The following is a 22,648-nucleotide window of genomic DNA, read 5'->3' as shown; positions in this document are numbered from 1 at the left end:
GCTGACCAATTAACAACATTGGCTACCAGCATGTTGTCTTTGGAATGAGGGTACAGGAACCAACACACAGTTGTTGCAGGCTTGGAATGAGGATTGGTGTGCCCTGGCTTCTAAGAGTAAACTTCAAATCATGAGGAAGACAATGATCATGTGGCAGTCTTCCATTCATGCTTCTCTCAGGGAATCTACTGTCCTGTTGGCTTTGTATTGGCCATGCTTTGCTGAACCATGGCCACATCGTAAGACGTGAGGATCCATCCCACTATCGGTGTTGCGCCCATCTCATGACCCACATCCTACTGGACTGCCTCAATTTGGCCATATTATGGCGAAACCTTAAACTTTGACACAATACCTCTGTTACTAGTGGACAATGCTAAAGTGGCTGATTTGGTATTACATTTTACTCAGTTGTTTTTACTCCTCTGTGTCATACAGCACATTAGCCTCATTGGCCAGTTTAGGGATTAGAGGATGCCCTTTTGCTTGCTTCTGTCTGGGGGAGGCCTATGACTGCCCTTGCCTGGTGGTCCAGTCTCCCTCCTGCATTTTTAATTCTTCTTAGTATTTTACATCTGTCATTGGTTGACTGTCATCTTTATTTTCTTTCCTGAGACTTTATCTTGTTGCTGCAGCAAATTTCCTGGGTGTGATTGTGTGCTAGCACTGGTCAGATGTGGCCAGTCTTCCTGAGAGGTCCTGACAAGTGCAGAAGTTGGGGTTGCTCATCATTGGGAGCTCGAATGTTGTGATGGAGCCCCTTAGGGATATGGCAGCTAAGGACGGGAAAAAAGCCAATGTGCAATCCGCGTGCATACTGGGGGGAATCAAACCAAGATGTGGAAAGGGCCCTTCCGGATGTCATTAAGGGTACAGGTTGCAGCCAACTGCAGGTGGTGGCTCATGTCTACACTAATGATGGGTGTCGCTATGGATCGGAAGGGATTCTCTGATTTCCGGCGGCTATCTGAGTTGGTGAAGACTGCCAGCCTTGCTAGTAAGATGAAGGCAGAGCTGACCATCTGCAGCCTTGTCGACAGGACCGATTGCGGACCTTTGGTAGAGAGCTGAGTGGAGGGTCTGAATGAGAGGTTGACAATTCTGTGAGTGTGTAGGCTGCAGATTCCTCGACTTGTGCCATAGGGTGGTGGGGTTTTGGGTTCCGCTAAATAGGTCAGGTGTCCACTACACACAGGAGGTGGCTACATGAGTAGCACTGGCTGTGTGGTGTGGACTGGGGAGTTTATTAGGTTAGACAGTCTCTGGAAAAGATTGAAAAGGGCTCCAGCGTCAAAGGGTACAGGGCAAAGAAAAGACTACAATCGACCAAGCAACAGTCTGTATTGTAGTTGTAAGTTGTCCTAGCTGTGTTCGAAAAGTACCGGAGCTTAAAGTACCGATAGAAAGCACTGAAGCTGAAATGGTTATAGGAACAGAAAGCTGGCTAAAGCTGAAGATAAATTCTGCCTAAATTTTTACAGAGGCGCAAACAGTGTTTTGAAAGGATAGATTAAATAAAGTATGTGGTGGTGTATTTGTTGGTAGTAGTAGATCCTGCAACAGCCATACCAAAATAATAAGAGGGTCCTTCTACTGACCCCCCCCCCCCCCCCCCCCCCAACTCCCACTCATACATCAATAATTGGTGGAGACTTCAACCTACCCTCGATTTGTTGGCGAAAATACATGTTCAAAGCCGGTGGTAGACAGAAAACATCTTCCGAAATTGTACTAAATGCTTTCTCTGAGAATTACTTTGGACAATTAGTCCATGATCTCACATGAATTGTAAATGGTTGCGAAAACACACTTGAGCTCTTAGCCACAAATGATCCTGATCTGATATAGAGCATCATGATGGATTCAGGGATTAGTGAACACAAGGTCATTGTAGTGAGGCTCAAAACCATATCAACCAAAACCACTACAAATAAATGCAAATTATGTCTATTTAAACAGCAGATAATAATTCGCTCTGTGCCTTCCTAAGGAGTGTTTCCATTCCTTCCAAGCTAATTATGTAAGTGTAGATGAGATACGGCTCAAATTCAAAGATACAGCATCGACAGCAATAGGTAGATTCATACTGCGTAAGTTAGAGACAGGAGTGATCCACCATGGTACACAAAACATGTCAGAACACTGTTGCAGAGGCAACGAAAAAAGCATGCCAAATTCAGAACAACGCAAAATCCCGAAGACTGGCCAAGTTTCACGGAAGCTCGAAATTTAGTGCTGACGGCAATGTGAAATGCTTTTAATAGTTTCCACAATGAAACAGTGTCTCAAAATATGGTAGAAAATGCAGAGAGATTCTGGTGGTAGAAAAGAAAGTCAGTGCCGTCACTGCGCGATAGCAATGGAAATGTTACCGATGATGGTGCCACTAAAGCGGAGTTACTGAATACATTTTCTCGTGATTTCTTCAAGAAAGAAGACAAAGTAAATATTCCAGAATTTGAAACCAGAACAGTAGATATCTTAGGTGTTTTGAAACAAATCACTTTAGCAAGTCTTTCGGTCCAGATGGTATACCAATCATGTTCCTTCAGAGTATGCAGATACAATAGCGCCTTTCTTAGCAGTCATAAACAACTGCTTACTTGACGAAAGGTCTGTTCCTAAAGACCGGAAAGTAGCAGAGGTCGCACAAATATTCAAGATCGGAAGTAGGAGTAACCCATTGAATTATAGACCCACATCACTGACCTCAATTGCAGTAGGATTTTGGAGCATATACTGTACTCGAACATTATGAATCGCCTTGAAGAAAATGACTTACTAATACATGACCAACACGGATTCAGAAAATATCATTCTTGTGCAACACAGCTAGCTCTTTATTCGCACCATTCCTCACGAGCAACTATTAATCAAATTGCGTGCATATGGAGTATCGTCTCAGTTGTGTGACTGGATTTGTGATTACCTCTCAGAGAGGTCACAGTTTGTAATGATAGATGGTAAATCATTGAGTAGAACAGAAGTGATATCTGGCTTTCTGCATAGTAGTGTTGTAGGCCCTCTGCTGTTTCTGATTTACATAAATGATCTAGGTGATAATCTGAGTAGCCACCTTAGATTGTTTGCAGATAACGCTGTAATTTACCATCTAGTAAAATTACCAGACTATAAATTCCAATTGCAAATTGATCTAGAGAGAATTTCTGTACGGTGCGAAACGTGGCAATTGGCACTAAACAAAGAAAAGTGCGAGGTCATCCACATGAGTAATAAAAGAAATCCGGCAGTCACTGAAATAGAGGTGGTCTTTGTTGCATAATGAAATTTCAATCACCAACTTTATCTTCAGAATGCGAAAATATTTTGTTGTCACTCACCTACGTAGGGAGAAATGATCATAATAATAAGAGAAATCAGAGCTCGAACAGAAAGATTTAGGCATTCCTTTTTTGAGAGTGGAATGGTAGAGTAGTAGTATGAAAATGGTTCGATGAGCCCTCTGCCGGGCACTTAAGTGTAAATTGCAGAGTAACCATGTAGATGTAGATATAGATGTAGAGGGTATGCTTCTGGTTGTATAATGTCTTCGTGTCCTCCAGCTACTTTTTGGGTGGGGCAACTCTGCCATCGTCACTCTTCTACCTGTCTCACACTTCTGCTTGCTTTGTTTGTTGGCTTCCTTGAGTCTAGTATAAAATAAAGTATATTCGGATTTATCTTTTGTGTACTTTGCCTCTGGGGACTAGCCCCAGCTTGAAAGACAAAGACTTCAGAGTCTAATGATGTCAATAACATCTTAGTTTGGTCCCTTTAACTCCATCAATCCACTTCTCTTTTTCTTTTCTTCTTGGTTCATTATGCTACAGTACCAGGAAGTAAGATACTGGTACGTAAAAGCTCTACCTATTAAGTCTGCCACGTCAACTGACATTCAAAGAAGTAATACCCAAAGAAAATGATACTGTCAGTATGCTCTTTTTATCCACACTCAGGTCTGGAGTTTCTCATAGACATTGCTGAGTGGCTGCCCCAGTTACATTCCATTGTGGGAGTGAGAGTGGGTGTTGAGGAAGTGGCATAATGTATTGAATCAACTTATGTATTAAATTATTTTCTATGGATTTACAAGAAATTAGTCTTTACACCATTGTATGTACTTGTGTATGATTTTTAAAACATGTTGCAGGTAGTCCTAAATTATGTCTGAGGAGTGGGATGATGGTCAAAGTTCTACAAGTGTTGAGGTGAGTGTGATTTGTGCTTCTACTATATTAGTGAAGCAATATTAATAATACCATCTTTCAAATTACTGTTAATAAACAGTACTTAAAAGAAAGAAAGTGATGAGACTTACCAAACAAAAGCGCTGGCAGGTCGATAGACACACAAACAAACACAAACATACACACAAAATTCTAGCTTTCGCAACAAACGGTTGCTTTGTCAGGAAAGAGGGAAGGAGAGGGAAAGATGAAAGGAAGTGGGTTTTAAGGGAGAGGGTAAGGAGTCATTCCAATCCCGGGAGCGGAAAGACTTACCTTAGGGGGAAAAAAAGGACGGGTTACACGCGCGCGCACACACACACACACATATCCATCCGCATATACACAGACACAGGCAGACATGTCTGCCTGTGTCTGTGTATATGCGGATGGATATGTGTGTGTGTGCGAGTGTAACCCGTCCTTTTTTTCCCCCTAAGGTAAGTCTTTCCGCTCCCGGGATTGGAATGACTCCTTACCCTCTCCCTTAAAACCCACTTCCTTTCATCTTTCCCTCTCCTTCCCTCTTTCCTGACGAAGCAACCGTTTGTTGCGAAAGCTAGAATTTTGTGTGTATGTTTGTGTTTGTTTGTGTGTCTATCGACCTGCCAGCGCTTTTGTTTGGTAAGTCTCATCACTTTCTTTCTTTTTAGATATATTTTTTCCACGTGGAATGTTTCACTCTGTTATAAACAGTACTTAAGTTTGATATAGCATAATTTTGTACAATAGCTTCAGTTTATTTAATGGTTATTTCTGTGGCATTAATTTAGAATGTTACTTGGCATTTCTGTGTGTTTAAATTGCTGGCAGCAGTCTAGTTACATAAAACAATAGTGCAGAGGAAATAAATATTGTAAAATACAGCTAATATTACATGCATAAATCATTCAACAGTTAGAATTTGGGTTTGCCAGTTTCTGTTTAAAATTTACCTGTGAGAGAATGATTTACCATATCAGTGTAACTTTCCACTGTTAATTTTCTCATTACAGGTTGGGAATGGATTTCTGTTTTTATGAACTAGATTCTCAGACTTAATCACTATTGGTAGGGACTTGAAAAAACTCAGTTTGTTGTAAATGTGAATATAGATGAAATTTCTGTCTCCAAATACAAAGTTTTGTAGGATGCTACTTCATAGCAAATTATATCCGTATTAACTATTTTGAGATTGATTGAAATAGCTCTCTTCTGCACACAGATATCAAATCCCCAAGTACTGGTATTGCAAATCATCTGAAGAAGCACAATTTGGAAGGATAATGTGCCTAAGTACATGTGTAATGTGTTTCCAAACCAAAAGAGCATAAACAGTGTCATATCGGTATTGCTAGAGTCCCTGGTGCCATGGAAATTGTGGAGGGGTTGAATGGTCAGCATAAGATTCACACTGCGTAATGCAATATACTCAAGCTTGTGACTTAGTGTCTTATAACAAATATGAATGTTTTTAACTAATGTTCAAAATGTGAGTTACAGGTGGCAGGTGAGAGATATGCAGTGCTAGTTTCCCTGCACAGTTCCTCTCCTCTCTGGCAGTCAGAATTCTACTTTATGCTCATGGCTGTCTACCACTACAGTGTCTGCACTCTGCAATATAGCAAGTAAAAAACAAAATCTGTTGCATATTGAGACTGCTGTTAGTCTTCCACAGTGTGCATACAATTATTTTCGGTTCTACTTCTGCACTAAGTGCCTTGTCGATTCTATCCATAGTGCTTTAAAGTATGAGTCACATGGCTACGAATGCCCTCAAAATATGGAAATTATTATTCCTTAGATTTTATAATTACTGAATTGGGTGTGAAAAGAAAAATCTCGAAATGCCTCTGGCATTTTCAGCTCACCAGTGGGGAAAATGCTGCTGCTACTCAACAGAACTGTAATTTGTTGAAAGCTTCAATACAGCCAAAAAGAAAAAGGCTATTTCAGAAAAAAACTTGGTTTTTGCAAAAGCACACACTTTAGTCCCCCAGTCAGTAGTTTCTTTACCAGTTAATTTCAAAACCATAGGGCTTTGTCTTCGCTTGTGTAGCGTGACAACTTTTTAAATTTGTGCGCCTAATGGTGTACAAAAGAATTAAACAAGAATTTTGCCGAAAATAGGTGCTTCCTTATCTGGTCTGTAACTGTTCGGTACTGCTTTAGCAAGTTATCCAGTATTGTTTTTTGATAGCGTTAAGCCTCGTGAATTGAAGATGGAGCTATCTCATCAGTGTGTGCTACAACATGACTGAAAAGTAACCTTCGTTTCCATGACAATATTGATTTGCAGATAAATGGGTAGTATTTTTACCCTTCGATTTGGCTTTGTAGTTGACAGTGCTGAAATGTTGGAATTCTAGACTTTTTATGAATAAAGATTTTTAATTGAAATCTACAGCATATGCTAACAAAAATGTGGTTTTAAGATGCTTTGGGTCTTGTGTTAAATCAAGGTGGTAACTTTCCTCAGTAGCTGAGAAATTTAGTTAAAATTACTGTTTTTGTATTTTTCAGGCACCTTTTGACAGGGGGACTGACTTCGGCCGTGGAAGAGGCTTTGTAGCATATGAAGAAAATGATTTCGACAGTCCAGGATTAGATGAAAATGGTGATTCAGGTTTTGGAGGTCGAGGTCATGGTAATGGAAGAGGAAGAGGACGAGGGAGAGGCAGAGGTTCTGGAAGAGGTGGTAGGGGAGGTGGTGGTAGAAGATATGATGATGATGATAATGAGGATAGGGACTCGGATTCTTATTCCAGCAGAGGTGGTGGAAGATCAAGAGGTAGAGGTGGAAGGGAAGACAACAGAGGGAGAGAAGATAATAAGAGTAAGTTATTGTTCACTCAGTGTTTCATTAGTATATTAACTGAATTCTTTTTAAAATGCAGAATTTTGTGTAACCTTTCTTTTCTTGTAGCTGAACCTGAAAGACCAAGAGAAAATTATATACCTCCTCCACCTACTGAAGACGAGGACGAAATTTTTGGACAGGGCATCAGTTCTGGAATAAATTTTGATAAATACGACAATATTAAAGTGGAGGTATGTGTTACTTTGTACAATAATTCATGGAAATATATCACACTTAGAGCTGTTAAGGTTGCTGGTCGACCAAGTTCTGGTTGCTGAGCATGATTTAATTCACATGTATGGGAAATTTCTGAAATTATCTGGTTAATGTAAATGTGTTCCAAGTAAAACCCCTCCCTCTCTCTCTCTCTCTCTCTCTCTCTCTCTCTCTCTCTCTCTCTCTCTCTCTCACTCACACACACACACACACACACACACACACACACACACACACATACACACGGGGTCCACAACTCTCTTGTGGATACGTGCGTAGCGAGCACGGGACCCCAAGCTAATGTGGCCCTTCTTCCTTTCCAGGCTGCATACCTTCCTTTTCCGCATCCTTCTCTATCCCCCATGTTCGCCCTCCTCCCCTCACCTCTGGCTCTTTCCTTCCCCTTCTCCCCCTCTGGGAGTATGGTTTGTGCCTACATCCGGAGACGGACGCTCGTAAATGTAACGCATTCTTCGCCTTCTCTGCTTGTATGTCTTTATCCTTCCTTCGTCCTTCTCTTTTCCTTACCTCTTCTCTTTACCCTTTTCTCTGCTGCGGCGTTTGAGACCTCTCCTCTTTCCTTTCCCTTTCTTTGTTTTTCCCTTTCTCTTTCTTCCTCCCTGTGCGTGTCTGAAGGCCGACCCACGCATTTTCGTGCCTAGCCGGTGACGGGGTAATGCGTAATTCCCCGCCCCGGGTAGACAGGTAGGACACGTACGTACCCCCTGGTAACGGCCAGGCCCAGGGAGGGCTGATTACCCGAGCTGATACCTTCCGTAAGTGCCGATTGGTCCCTCCGTCCGTTTGTCGGGAGGTGTGACCTGAGGTGTGAACAATCACCTAAGGCGGGAGTGCCCTCAGAGAGGGCCCCCACAAGGGAGGGGCACGCTATTCGAGACGCCGGTAATCATGGGGATTCTTCCGCAATGGTTTCCTCATCTTCCACTATGTCTGCTCACAAGCGTAAGTTCACTGAGTCTCAGCCACAGACAGTTCTTCCATCGTTGCCACAGTTCCTTGTTGTTTCTCGGTCTGACGAAGGTCACGACTTCTCCACAGTCAACCCTTTCATTATTCAGAAAGGTGTCGACGCAATTGCAGGTCCTGTAAAGTCTTGTTCCAGATTACTGAATGGCACCTTGTTGTTAGAAACAGTCAGTGCCCTCCAGGCACATAAATTGCTGCGTACTTCACTGCTCCACACCTTCCCTGTCCTGGTTGAAGCGCACCACACTTTAAATTCCTCACGTGGAGTCGTTTATACACGCTCCCTCGACAGATAGTCTAATGTGGAAATTCAGCACTACCTGTCTGACCAGGGTGTAACGGCTGTTCATATAGTTATGGAAAGGGTTGACACGAACATCATTCCAACCCGCACTGTCTTCTTGACATTTGACAAAGTTCAACTCCCATCGAAAATCAAAGCAGGCTATGAGATAATTTTCGTTCGCCCTTACGTCCCAAACCCTACACGTTGCTATCGGTGTCAGCGGTTCAATCACACCAGCCAGTCCTGTTCCAATCCGGCCAAATGTGTTACGTGTGGCAAGGATGCCCATGAGGGTGCTTGTCCACCTCCATCCTCTCGTTGCATCAACAGTATGGGTGACCACGCTGCTTCCTCTCGAGATTGCCCCATTTTTAAAGACAAAAACTCATTCAGGAAATCAGAGTGGAGGAAAAGGTGTCGACCTTTGCTGCTCGAAAATTATTCGCCAGTCGACAGCCCACCGTGCCTCAGACAGGAAAGTACAGCACTTTCCTTGCTTCTCCTCGGCCAACAAAGGAGGCAGCCACGCAGACTTGCCACCTCACCTTTAGTGCCACGGTCGTCAGATCGGCCAGCGCAAAGATCGCCCGTTCAACCTCACCACTTTCGCCTGCCCACTCAATGGTTCACCCTTCATCGGGTTCTGCTAAATCTCGAGCCCAAAAGTCAGACACCAAGACTTCGAAAAAAGAGCATGCTCGTGAAGATTTTTTACGTACCCCAACTTCACAACCATCGGTTCCTCCTTCATTTAAACATAGTTTCCAAGAAGGCTAATAAGAAACACAGTTCATCTCCTTCTCTGCCAAGGCGTGTCTCATCTACAGCACCACCTGGCGGCAATCGCCCTCGGCTGTCTTCTGTGTCGCGAGGCGCACTGCTGGCGGCCGATCAACCGTCCAGTCGCTGGTGGCAGGAGCTGCTCCTGAACAACCTATGGTTCAGGATCTTCTGCCTTCGGCTGAATGCCATTCCATGCTGTCGGTCGCAAGCTCAGAGCAGTCGTTGAGTTGACAGCGACCTTGGTCACATTCCTCCATTTTCTGTTCACTCTATGTCCATTATCCACTGGAATATCCGCGGTATTAGAGCCAATCGGGATGAATTGTCGATCCTCTTACAATCCTACTCGCCGGTCATCTTCTGTCTTCAGGAAACAAAGCTGCGTCCCCATGACCGCTTTGTTCTCCCTCATTTTCAGTCCGTCCGATATGATCTCCCCTCTGTTGAAGGCACTCCAGCACATGGAGGACTCAAGATTCTTCTCCATGAAACTCTCCACTATCACCCAATCCATTTAAACACTTCCTTCCAAGCTGTCGCCGTCTGTCTTTCCCTTTCCGGATACACGTTCTCTCTTTGTACTGTATACATTCCATCGTCCACACCAATGGCACGAGCTGATCTCCTTCATCTTCTTGGTCAGCTTCCACCCCCGTATTTGCTGGTTGGGGACTTCAATGCCCACCACCCGCTTTGGGGATCTCCACATCCTTGACCACGTGGCTCACTATTGCTAGACGTCTTCCACCAAGCAGATCTAGTTTGCCTCAACACTGGGGTCCCTACATTTTTGTCTGCCTCCACGACAAATTTATCTCATTTGGACCTTGCGGTCGGTACTGTTCCGCTAGCTCGGCGCTTCGAATGGCTCGCCCTTGATACACACTCGAGTGACCACTTTCCATGTGTCCTTAGACTGCAGCCTCAACTGGCCCTACATGCGCCCGTCACGCTGGAAGTTTGCCCAAGCCGATTGGACACTTTTTTCGTCACTAGTGACATTCGATGACCGTCACTTTCCCAGCGTCGACGATGAGGTCACACACATTACCGACGTTATTCTTACAGCTGCGGAACATTCAATACCACGCACCTCCGAATTGCCCCGGCGCCCCCCAGTTCCTTGGTGGAACGAGGCATGCCATGATGCACTACGTGAGCGGCGACGTGCTCTCCGCGTTTTCTGCCACCATCCTACTTTGGCCAACTGTATCCGCTATAAGCAGCTCCGAGCGCGATGCCGTCGTGTCATCCGCGATAGCAAGAAGGCAAGCTGGAAATTCCTTATTAGCTCATTTAACACCTTCACTCCCTCCTCGGAAGTTTGGAGTTGGCTTCGACGGTTCTCAGGCGCGCCTAGTTTCTCCCCGGTCTCTGGGCTCACTGTCGTGCATGACACATTAGTGGACCCCGTCGCAATTTCTAACTTGTTGGGTCAGCACTTTGCTGAGATTTCGAGCTCTTCAAATTACCCGCCAGCATTTCTCCCGAAGAAACGTGCAGCGGAAGTGCGACCTCTTGCTTTCTCCTCTCAAAATCGCGAAAGCTACAATACTGTTTTCTCCTTGCGGGAACTCCAACATGCACTCTCTTCTTCTCGCTCCTCCGCCCCAGGACCGGATGGTATCCACATCCAAATCTTGCTGCATTTATCAACCCATAGTCTGCGTTACCTCCTTCGCCTTTATAAACGAATTTGGACCGACAGTACTTTTCCCAGACGATGGCGGGAAGCTATCGTCGTTCCTGTTCTGAAACCTGGAAAGGACAAACATCTCCCCTCTAGCTATCGCCCCATTTCGCTCACGAGTAGTGTCTCTAAGGTTTTGGAGCGTATGGTGAATTACCGTTTAGCGTGGTGGCTGGAATCCCGCAGTCTTTTAACAACTGCCCAATGCGGATTCCGAAAGCATCGTTCTGCAGTTGACCATCTTGTTGCTCTCTCCACTTATATCATGAACAATTTTCTCCGGAAACGCCAAACAGTAGCAATATTTTTTGATCTGGAGAGAGCATACAATACCTGTTGGAGGACAGGCATCCTCCGCACACTGTTCTCTTGGGGCTTTCGAGGTTGGCTGCCCCTTTTTCTTCACGAATTTATGGCAGAGCGCACATTTAGGGTGCGGGTGAACACTACTCTCTCCCGTACTTTCTCCCAAGAAAACGGGGTACCCCAGGGCTCCGTGCTGAGTGTTGTATTGTTTGCCATTGCCATAAATCCAATTATGGATTGTCTCCTTCCTGATGTCTCGGGCTCCCTCTTTGTGGACGACTTTGCGATCTACTACAGCTCTCAACGGACCAGCCTTCTTGAACGACGTCTTCAAGGATGTCTCGATCGCCTCCACTTCTGGAGCATCGAAACCGGCTTCCGTTTTTCTCCCAGTAAGACCGTTTGTGTTAATTTTTGGCGAAGTAAGGAGTTTCTTCCGCCCTCCTTACATCTAGGTCCTGTCAACCTTCCGTTTTCCAACGTCGCTAAATTCTTGGGTCTTATGTTTGACAGAAAACTGTGCTGGTCCTCCCACATTTCCTATCTTTCGGCTCGCTGTCTGCGATCCCTTAACACCCTCCGTGTCCTGAATGGTACCTCCTGGGGAACGGACCGAGTGGTCCTTCTCTGCCTCTATCGCGCCTTAGTGCGCTCGAAATTGGACTATGGAAGCATAGTCTACTCCTCTGCTCGGCCGTCTATTCTTCGGCGTCTCGACTCTATCCACCACCGTGGATTACGTTTAGTGTCTGGAGCTTTTTACACCAGCCCTGTGGAAAGCCTTTATGCTGAGACTGCTGAACCTCCACTGTCCAATCGGCGAGCAGTCCTTCTGAGTCGTTATGCTAGCCATCTGTCTTCCATGCCTGCTAATCCAGCCCATGACCTTTTTTTCGACGCCTCCTTTGATGTAGGGTATGCAGGCCGCCCCTCCTCCCTACTACAACCACCGGGAGTCCGCTTCCGTCAACTACTCCATTCTCTTTCCTTCCGCTTTCCTAAAACCTTCTTGACAACTTGGGGTACAGCACCGCTTTGGCCCCGTCCCCGGATCTGCCTGCTCCGTGACCTTTGTCGATTTCCCAAGGATGGTACCCCTTCACTTGTTTATCGTCGGGCATTTGCTGCTCTATGTGCACAAATGACGGACGCCACATTTATTTACACCGACGGCTCGAAAACATAGTTAGGTGTAGGGAGTGCCTATATTGTTGGCGACACCCCAAATCACTTTCGGCTTCCCGACCAGTGTTCGGTTTATACTGCGGAGCTTTACGCTGTTCTCCAGGCTGTCCACTACATCCGCCGCCATCAGCGGATACAGTACGTTATCTGTTCAGATTCTCTCAGCTCTCTCCTCAGTCTCCAAGCTCTTTACCCTGTCCAACCTCTGGTCCACCGGATTCAGGACTGTCTGCACTTGCTTCACCTGGGGGGCGTCTCGGCGTTCTTCTGGCTCCCGGGACACGTTGGTATCTGTGGAAATGAGGTGGCCGATATAGCGGCCAAGGCTGCAGTCTCTCTTCTTCGGCCAGCTATTCAATCGATTCCCTTTGCCGATCTACGGAGCGTTTTATGTCGTTGTGTTGTTCTTTTATGGCACGCACATTGGTCGACACTTCCCCATAATAAATTGCGGGACGTGAAAGCTCTTCCTTGTGCTTGGACCCCTTCCTCCAGAACGCGTCGTCGGGAGGAGGTAATTTTAACTAGACTCCGGATAGGGCACTGTCTTTTTAGCCATCTACATCTTTTAAGCGGCGATCCTTCCCCACTCTTTCCCCACTGCTCTCAGCTGTGGACGGTAAGACACCTTTTAATTGAGTGCCCCTATTTTACTCCGTTATGCACCCGTCTACAGCTGTCGCCTGATATATCGTCAATCTTAGCAGATGACACGCGCTCGGCCGATCGCGTTCTTGAGTTTATTAGTGGCAGTGAAATGACGTCAGTCATTTGAAGCTTTTTTTGGGGACAACCAACCCCTTTCTGTAGTGGATTTTTAAGCCTTCCTTCCGCTTTTAGTTTCTCCAATTTTTTGAGTTTCGTTCCCATTGCTGCTGGTTTCCATTTTCGGTTTTTACTGTTTCCTAAGTCACGGACCGGGCGCTAATGACCATAGCATTTTTGCGCCCTAAAACCAAAACACACACACACACACACACACACACACACACACACACACACACACCTTGTAAATCAAAGGGAACGAATTGTCTGTCTTAGATTACAGCTGTAGTTGAGTCTACCTAAGTTGATCCCTGACAGTTGCAGTATGCTGGGCATGGCAGGCGTTTGCAGAAGTCTGGGAAAATGCCTCAGTAGTGTCACTGCACTATAGATAGCTATTCTTGTGTTTAGCCATTTGTGTTTTGCAGTTGGAAGGTTGATGGCTGTCAAGGGTCTACAGTAGATACTTCTTATAGGTACACAGATTTTAACAACATATTGGCTATAACAGTGAAATCTAATGGTCCTGTCTAAATCCTACGTGAACACCAAATTTAAAAAATCAGTTAGTATGTCTTAACTTTATTGCGACTTATATAAAATAACTTTTTTATTACATTTTCAGAGAAATATGTAGGCTGTAGCATCCAGTGTTAATTTGTTTGTTGCATATTTCGTGATTAGTAATGACGGCGTAATGCTTATTTTCAAACTCTTGTTTTCTGCAGATGGTTGGTTTCAAATAACGCATTAAAATGAATGCATCATCAAGTGTCAAATGTGTACACACACCTTAAATGCAAAAAAGCAAACAAAGGTAACTGATTACCTTAAGTTGGACAGTATATGTAGTATGCATTACTGTATTGCATTTTAAAGTTAAAGCAACTGTTTAATAAAACACTTTTCCTGTGATTGTAGAAACTAGAAAATTGAATACTAATGTGCTAATTTTTCAAACTACAGAAGTGGAACAGTAATGTTTTTGTTATTGACATTTTGTGTGTGTGTGTGTGTGTGTGTGTGTGTGTGTGTGTGTGTGTGTTACTTTCAACGTGTTAGGTACAGTACATCACATTTGCATAACATATTGAAGAGAAACACGGAAGAAAGTGTAGGCCTTAGTGTGATTTATGTACGGAATACTGCCTCTTTCATGTTGCTACTGTTAAGTAATTTTTGTATACAGTAACTGGAATGAGTATTATACTATATGCCACTTATACAGGGTGTATGCGACCTGGGAGATCTGGGAAAAACCCAGGAATTTTTTCATCTGGGAGAAAACCGGGAAAATCCTGGGAGTTGTTTGGAATTCTGGGAATTTTTCATTGTTTTAGCTTCCAGTTAAATTTTTGTGATTTTGACTGGTAAGAACCAATACTCTAACAAAGGATATTACTGTATCCTGCTACTGCAGAATAATACTGCAGCAACAAAACATGAATGAGAGAAAAAGAAAATAAAACTTAAGTTGCAAAGGAAATGCACTGTATACAACAAAAAAACAGTGCTCATACAATCGTCTGCCAACAGCAAAGTGTGTCAAAGGCTTTAGAAAGACTATGCAATGCTTTATAACAACAAACTGCCTCCGATGAGCGTGACGTTGACAACTGTTTAAATTAGATTTGTTTGAGCTGTTGTGGGCGGGCTCTCGAGCATGTGCAGTTGCGTCGGGTATGAGTAGTACCTTCTCCCGCTTCTGGTTACAGAAGTGTGGCTGGACGCCCTACTTAATATTGCCTCGGTTCGGAAATATAGTAAATCTGGGGCTGATGCACAGAGCAGTCTGAGTTGAGGTGGGGAGCGTCCACGTGACCTGCGTGTGCATTCAGTGATTTTGTTGTTTCCTCTTTGTTTTATTGCTCTCACGTTAAATGATAACAAAATGGATTTTTGTGGCCGGGAGCTATCAAATGAATTAAAATATGTTGACATAATTACGGAAGGCTAAAATATGTTGTTAGTTTCAGATTTTGTTTCCATCTTCCTGGCAGAACAATGAAGTTACTTTTGCTGGTTTGGTAAAGAGATTTGGCTTAAAGTTAATCTTTTCTGCTGAGGCAGTCAATTTATTTGAAACGAAGAGTTTTATTTCACACTATTGGCTAGTTTCAACTGTTCGCTGCATTTCAAGTGCACTTATGGCATTATGCCATAATAAAGAACCAAGCATGAGATAATACAGTACTGGTACTCCAAGACGTTCTTGAAGTATCATCTGATGTCTTGTTTCTTTTATGCCATCGTAAGATCTTTTAATGTTTTACATGTACGAACATATGGGCTTCCTGTGTCATCGTAGCTGCGCAAGTGCTGTGACGCCTGTTATTTGGCGTTCTCTTGCATCTGCTGAAACAAACCTATTTCTAACAGGTCGCGGGAAAATATTGCGAATGGTGATTTGAAAAGCGTTACATTCAAAGCAGATTTCCTTTTACGCAAGATGAACTATGTGCGAAAATGTAGGATGAATTTCTAAAATCACAAAGCATTTGACTCTCATTTAAAAAAATAAACTCTTCGAGGATGACCATTTAGAAGAATTTCAAGCCCAAAAGATCAGACATTTACGTCATTTTACTGGCACATTTGTGTGATGTATCTTAAAGTGTAACACGAAAAAAAAAAAGATCAATATGATATGTGGAAGCTTAGCTTCTTTTCCAGCTTATTAATCTTAGAGACCAATATTATATGTGAATGCTGTGTATATTAATTTAAACCATTAACTTTTCGTATTTGTGTGTTCGCGCTACTTAAGAGTGATCTTGCTATTGGCTCACTACATCATGTGTCCTATGCTGCCATCAGCTGGCGAGATCACGTGACAGGAGCTATGACTGTCTTACAAAAGCGCATCGCAATCTCGATTTCAATGTTTCAGAAAGTAACATGCGGTGTTTGGTGGAATTAAATTTATACCTTCGTAATACAAAAATATGCAGCGTACATGTTGCTGCACGTCAAAAGTTTTTCAAAACGTGTTTTTCCCCCTCTGAGTTTTTAGTTTTCTAAATTGCCGGTAAATTCTACTCCGGTATATAATACCATGAACATTCAAAGGATTGATGAGGAAGAGTATACTGTCACTTAACACGGAAAAGCCGTATTGTCACCCCGGAGAAAGTGTATTTTTAACTGGGAAATCCGGGAATTTTTTTTCCTTGTCCATGTATACACCCTGCTTACAGTATGTTTTGAAAATGCTCAATCATTATCCGAGACTTCATTTGACATTATTGAACAGTTTACATTGTTGCTACTTCTTTATGCATTAATGGAATGTTTTTACATTTTAATGGCATTTTTATTTCTGTATGTACTGCATAAACATAAGTTTTTCTTCCGTCCCTCTCCATAAATATTGTATTGCAAATACCGTAGGTGTACTATATTAGTCACTTTTTGATGTGGTAACTCGGCGGCAGTCTAAAATTTAGATATGATTCTGGAATGAAAAAAGCAACCCAACTTCCACATATCTGCATTCCTGTGTTACTAATAGGTAGTGCAACTGTGCTGTAACACAGCTGATGCCAAGATATTCATATTCAGCTAACTTATTTCGAATAAATTTTTGATCCCATCAGTCATCACTGTCTGATCATGTAGACAGGAAAGTAAATTTAACATAGGTACTCAACATCAAACAATGGAAACTCCAGTTAGAAATATCAAAAATTTTTGGAAAAGGATTGCTACTTACTGTAAAGAAGACAAGTCACAAAAGTTGCAGACAGGTGCACTTAAGATACTTACATAAAGCTTTCAGCCATAGCCTTCATGAGTAAAAAAAGAACACATCATTCACACACACAAGCAAGCACACCACGTGCACGCATACCTGCCAACTCCAGCAATTTGGGTCGGAATGCAACTATCACATGGGATGCAAGCAGCAATCCAGAGGGGATGGGGAAGGGGAAGAGATAGTAGTGTACATGTGGGGAGAGATGAACGCTGTCTGATGGAGTGTGCAGGGACTAGACTGCCAATGGGAGCAGTGCCTGAAGGTCGTGGGGCAAGGAGGTGGGCAAAAAAAAGGAGAGGAGCTGAGAAAGATGAGCGAATGTTTTGGCAGAGCGCTGCAAATGAACAGGTGGGAGACGAGAAATAAGAGATGATGGGACAGGGTGTAGAAACTGTTGGGTGGAGGGTGTGGGGACATTACATTACCATAGGTTGAGGCTGAGGTAATTATGGGAGCAGAGAATGTGTTGCAAGGATAACTCCCATCTGTGCAGTTTAGAAAAGCTGGTGGTCGAGGGAGGGACCCAAATCGATCGGATAGTAAAGCAGTAAATGAAATAGTGTGTCAAGTTCAGCTGCATGTTGTGCCCCAGGGTTGTCTACTTCGCTCTTAGCCAGAGTTTAATGGCAGTTGTTCAACCTGGTGGACAGATAATTTGTATTCGTATCAATATAAGTACTCAATAGTAATGTGCAGACCTAATACTATTTCTGTACCACCACCCAATGTCAAATGTTAATATAAAAGTATGCCTTTCATTTCCAATGCAGTCTGGAGTAAATAATGTTTACTGATACTTACCATCACTCAATGTTTCTTAACATCACACACGTGTAAGATACCTAAATGAAGCCAAATGCTCTATCGAACAAAACGTGAAGAATCTCTTTAGAGTTCACTCTGTATCGGAACCACTATAACCAGCAACAGTTTTACATTTTCTAAAATAGTGATAGTTTATTCTGTATTTGGCAGCACTAGCTCTGAATTGGAAACTAACCAAACTCTTTCTTGTGTATTGAAAACAAGAAAACGTTCAGAAATTTGCATTTATCTAAATCAGCTGTCACATCTTCATAACAAACATTCCTGACTGTGTCTGCTTATGTCACAACTGTTCGCTGTACATTTCACACAATAATTAAAAATGCGTAACACAGTACTTCTTGCAATTTGAGCCTGTGCCAGTCTTTCTCTTAGCTAGTTATTACCTTCCTTCTGATAATGTATGTAGGAGAGGTGGAAATGTTGTTACTACCTGACTGACAATGCGGCAGTGTTAAGAACAGTAACAGTTTTAGTTTTACGTATTATATAACTTAGAGAAGATTACAAAAATGCTGTATCGAAAAGTCATAATATGAGAAGTTTTTGTGGTACTAGAGCACTACTAGTGTCTTCGACAAATGAATAATTGCACTAAACACCCTTGATTCTTCAAAGGCAATGGACTTTGTACCAGTGTATAACTCATGTCCATTTATTTCCAAGCAACACAGTCCCTTCTAGTCCTCCATTTTTCAATTGTTGGTCACTCAAATTGACTGGTAAAATGTATTCACACCATTGTATGGTAGATATACTCTAATTCTCATATCAGAATCTGTAAGCTCTGAAAATGTTGTCAGTTATCACCAAAAATTTGTGTGTAGACCTTGTCCTTAAGCCATTAAAAAGAAAGAGCACATTAAACTGCTAAATAAAGTAAAATTGACAATGAGAGTACAAAGTTGACAGCAGTAGGATTTTAGTTAACAATTCATGTCAACAAAATACAGGAGTACCGTGTACAGTTACCCAAATTCTATCACTGGGGTCAGGTAATTTTAGTATAGTGGTAAAGCAAGCTAGTGATGCTGCCTAATGGACACAAATATTACCCAGCTACTAATGCCTAATGGACAGGTATTAGCCAGCTACTAAGTTAGGCTATATCAAACACAATGTCTCTTGTGCGTTTATTGGTATTTTCATCTGATACATCTCACACTGCATATGCAGATTAGTTGAAGTCGCAAAAAAGATGCAGGTATCTAGTCCAGTGCCTTCTTTTTAATGTTACAACATTACCACACATCTTAATCCTACAGTATGACATGATGGACAGTAATGAATGCTTGTTGGTGGCGTGTGAACTACCATTTGCTCTTGTTTGCCAATTCCCTACATACAAAGCATCAGACCCTAAGAAATAAAATGCTAAGTCTCGTAACTTATAAGCCCATGACTTCAGTAATTGAGAAAATAGTGGAAAATTGTTAAATTTTGTGCTCTTTCTCAGTCCTCTTACACCAGTATACTTCTAAGCTCTAATTTTGGTTTAGCCTGCTCAAAGTGCCGAGTTAGGATGATACATGAGTTTCCCCACTTCGTGTAGACGGTTGAGGAACAATGGGAGCTATATAATGGATGACAGATCAGAACTTTACTATTTACATACTGTTGGGAGTAGCTTTGATTGTTATTGACTATTTTTCTGTTGATGTTAACATTCAGCTAGTGGATATTGCTATGTGTAATCAGTGTGACGCTCGAATAAGAAAACCTCAGTTCCATATAACATCTTAGCAACCATTTATTGGGGACTTATGACCTAAGATGTTGAGTCCCATAGTGCTCAGAGCCAACCATTTATTAGGCTTGTCTGGTTTCATTGACGCAGGTGTACCAAATTGCTTTGCTAACCAAAGTTTGTAGCAACTAACAAAGTAGGCTGTGCTATTCTTAATGATATTTAAACTTATTGTGATGTAGCATATTTCTTCAGTTAGCTCATAGTGTTTAGTAAGTTTTAAGACTTTTGTGAAGCTGTCAAATCCATGTAAAGTGTTGCAAGGGTGACAGAGAATATCTCTATAACCTCAATGAATGTGATACTGTCATGGAATAACTCTTGTTTCAGAAACTGGAGACTCCAAATTTGCAGAGGTAGAGTCAAAAACTAATTAAATACCTGGGTTTGAAAGCTTTCACCTTGCCCAGTAATATTTAAGCATACATTTGTAGCAGATGGATGACAAGACAAAAACACACATTTCAGTGGAAAAAGCTACCTGCAGCTGTAATGGGTGGAATAACCAGTACATGTGGTCTAGTGTTACAGTGGACATAATTGTTATCTGCAACCTGCTGAATCTCACTTTAGTTACCTGGTCTACACTCATTGTGATGTTACACTCCCACTCACTGTTGGCATATACACAATCTTTGTATTAAAAAAGAATTCGTGGAAGAGGTTGCTTGGCCAGTCAGGAAGTAGCCAATGCATTGGGTAAAAAGAGGCATTATAGTTGTAGCTCTGTCATCCAATTAAGTTGGTATGCCTCAGTAACAGTTTCAAATGAAAGATCAGTTAGCATCACACCAGAACTCAGAGCATTCATAGAAGCCACCAACTCGAAGCAAACATTTTTCCAGTGTAACTTCATGAATCAGCAATGGCAGTGGAATATCAAATTAAATACACTGCCACATGGGACTGCATACGACAAAAGGCAGGATAAATTCTGATACAGCTTAGCATCTCAACCCAAAAGATTATATGCTACTAATACATGATCATTAGGTTATACATTGCAAATATCAGATAAATTAATGACAAATTTTATTGATCACTTTTGTTGCGCTATCACCAGCTGCAGGTCTAAATTCAGCTAATATCATTGTGAGCTGCTATTCGTACCTTTTTAGTAAAGTGTAATTTCATGCACATCACTTTTCCTAACATACATAATTTAGCTGCTTTGGTGTGCCACATCTGTACCTCACGTGTAAACTCATCAAAAGCCTTTATTATGACTATTTAGCAATTGCTCTATGATAAGAGATATAAGTACAGGAGGACTATTTGTTCCCCACCTCCCAGTCAGTGATGGGGAACAGATCCAGGCTGCTATTACTATGAGGAGTCTCACACTAAAACTTGCCTTATGTTAGTTTTTATGGTAGTATTCCTGCACCAAGCTGCAGGACATTTGAGGCACCTTGCTTTTGCCTGCTCTTGAAGATGTCACATCTGCACACCTAGTGGACTCCTGCCTTCCCCAGGCATGAATTCATGTAACTCTTGAGGCAGACAAAGGATTTAGATGCAAATTATATTAAGAAATTACACCAAGCATATATTTACAATATGTTTCACAAGTTACCCTTTTCATCAGCTTAAGAGATCATGTACTGAATATTTTGAAAGTAGTGTGGTTAGTGAAATGTCACTGCCCCATCTCATTAAGTGATCTCTCTCTCTCTCTCTCTCTCTCTCTCTCTCTCTCTGTGTGTGTGTGTGTGTGTGTGTGTGTGTGTGTGTGTGTGTGTGTGTGTGTGTGTGGCCTCTGTTAATTAAAGCAACTTTTTTTTAGGTGACGGGAGAGAATAAACCAGGGCCTATTGTGGATTTTGCGAGGTGTGGCTTGAGAGAGTTTGTCTTACAAAATGTAAAAAAATGTGGTTATACAAAACCAACACCGGTGCAGAAATATGCTATACCCATAATAGCTGGTGGAAGAGATCTCATGGCATGTGCACAAACTGGTTCTGGAAAAACGGTAAGAATGGGTTTATTTAAACATGTTTTCTAATTTTTGTGTGTAATGAAATCTAACCCAGGCTGTTAGGGCTAATGTTTGCCTGTAGACATTCGGGTGCCCATGGTCATGGATGGGTAGAGGTGAGCGAACAGGTAATGTGTGAACATACTGGCAGCTAGACTGTAGCCTATGGCTAACTGCCACCCCCTGCGGGCTTGGGGGTAATAGGCCCACGGTATTCCTGCCTGTCGTAAGAGGCAACTGAAAGAAGTCTCAAACATTTCAGCCCTTATGTGATGGTTCCCTCTTGGGTTTGACCACCATATTTCAAAATTATTCCAAAGAGCGAGCCAGTTGGGGAAGGGCGCCTTACTTTGTGCATTGTGGCTGGGTGGCACCCATGGGGAGGGCCCTTGGTCGGAGTAGGTGGTATCATGGTGGTTGACATGCAATGAAGTGTGGCACATCTTCTCTTGCTGGTGGCAAACCACCAGAAGTCTCTAAGCATTTGAGGGCTCACTTTAATGCAAACATGTATGACCCCAAATCATTCCCCTCCGTGGCCACACCATGGGAGGAACGAAAGGCTGTGAATGACAGCGAGACGTATTCGCCCCGGTATCTAGTTTGTTCGAGAGCTGATGGGCAATCCTTTGTGTCCATGAAGCCACAGTTCTTCGTAGAGCATTTAGAGGACAAGTTTGGCGAGGTGGAGGGCTTGTCAAAAGTGGGGTCCGGGTAAGTCTTGATAAAAACAGCATCCTCTGCCCCGTCGTGGGCATTACTCGCTTGTAAGAAACTGGGGGATGATTCTGTTACTATCACGCCCCATAAAAGCTTAAATATGGTCCAGGACATTATCTTCCACAGGGACCTTCTTTTATAGTCAGATGACGAGCTACGCGCCAACTTAGAGCGACAAGGTGTCCATTTTGTCTGGCGCGTCCACCGGGGTCAGAGGGATAATCAGGTTGCCACTGGTTCCTTCATCTTGGCCTTCGAGGGTGACACATTACTCGAAGGTGAAGGAGGTGATCTACTGCTGTGATGTCAAACCGTATATCCCCCTCCCCCCTTCAGGT

General features: G+C 42.8%; 1 protein-coding gene across 2 annotated transcripts in view; it reads left to right on the top strand.

Moving 5' to 3' along the window:
• Nucleotides 1–22,648, top strand: part of LOC126259563 (ATP-dependent RNA helicase vasa) — a 75,817-nt gene that overhangs the window by 14,032 nt on the left and 39,137 nt on the right. For both annotated transcript variants that reach the window (XM_049956461.1, XM_049956460.1), the window contains 4 exons: nt 4,151–4,208; nt 6,729–7,041; nt 7,132–7,256; nt 21,399–21,584. In XM_049956461.1, the coding sequence (XP_049812418.1) occupies nt 4,164–4,208; nt 6,729–7,041; nt 7,132–7,256; nt 21,399–21,584 (669 nt within the window). In that variant the 5' untranslated portion in view covers nt 4,151–4,163. The remainder of the gene's footprint in view (nt 1–4,150; nt 4,209–6,728; nt 7,042–7,131; nt 7,257–21,398; nt 21,585–22,648) is intronic.

This window comes from Schistocerca nitens, chromosome 5 (assembly GCF_023898315.1).
Source record: "Schistocerca nitens isolate TAMUIC-IGC-003100 chromosome 5, iqSchNite1.1, whole genome shotgun sequence".
Lineage (NCBI taxonomy): Eukaryota > Metazoa > Arthropoda > Insecta > Orthoptera > Acrididae > Schistocerca > Schistocerca nitens.
Note: the sequence above shows the minus strand (reverse complement) of the source record. Positions and strands in the feature narration are given on the sequence as shown.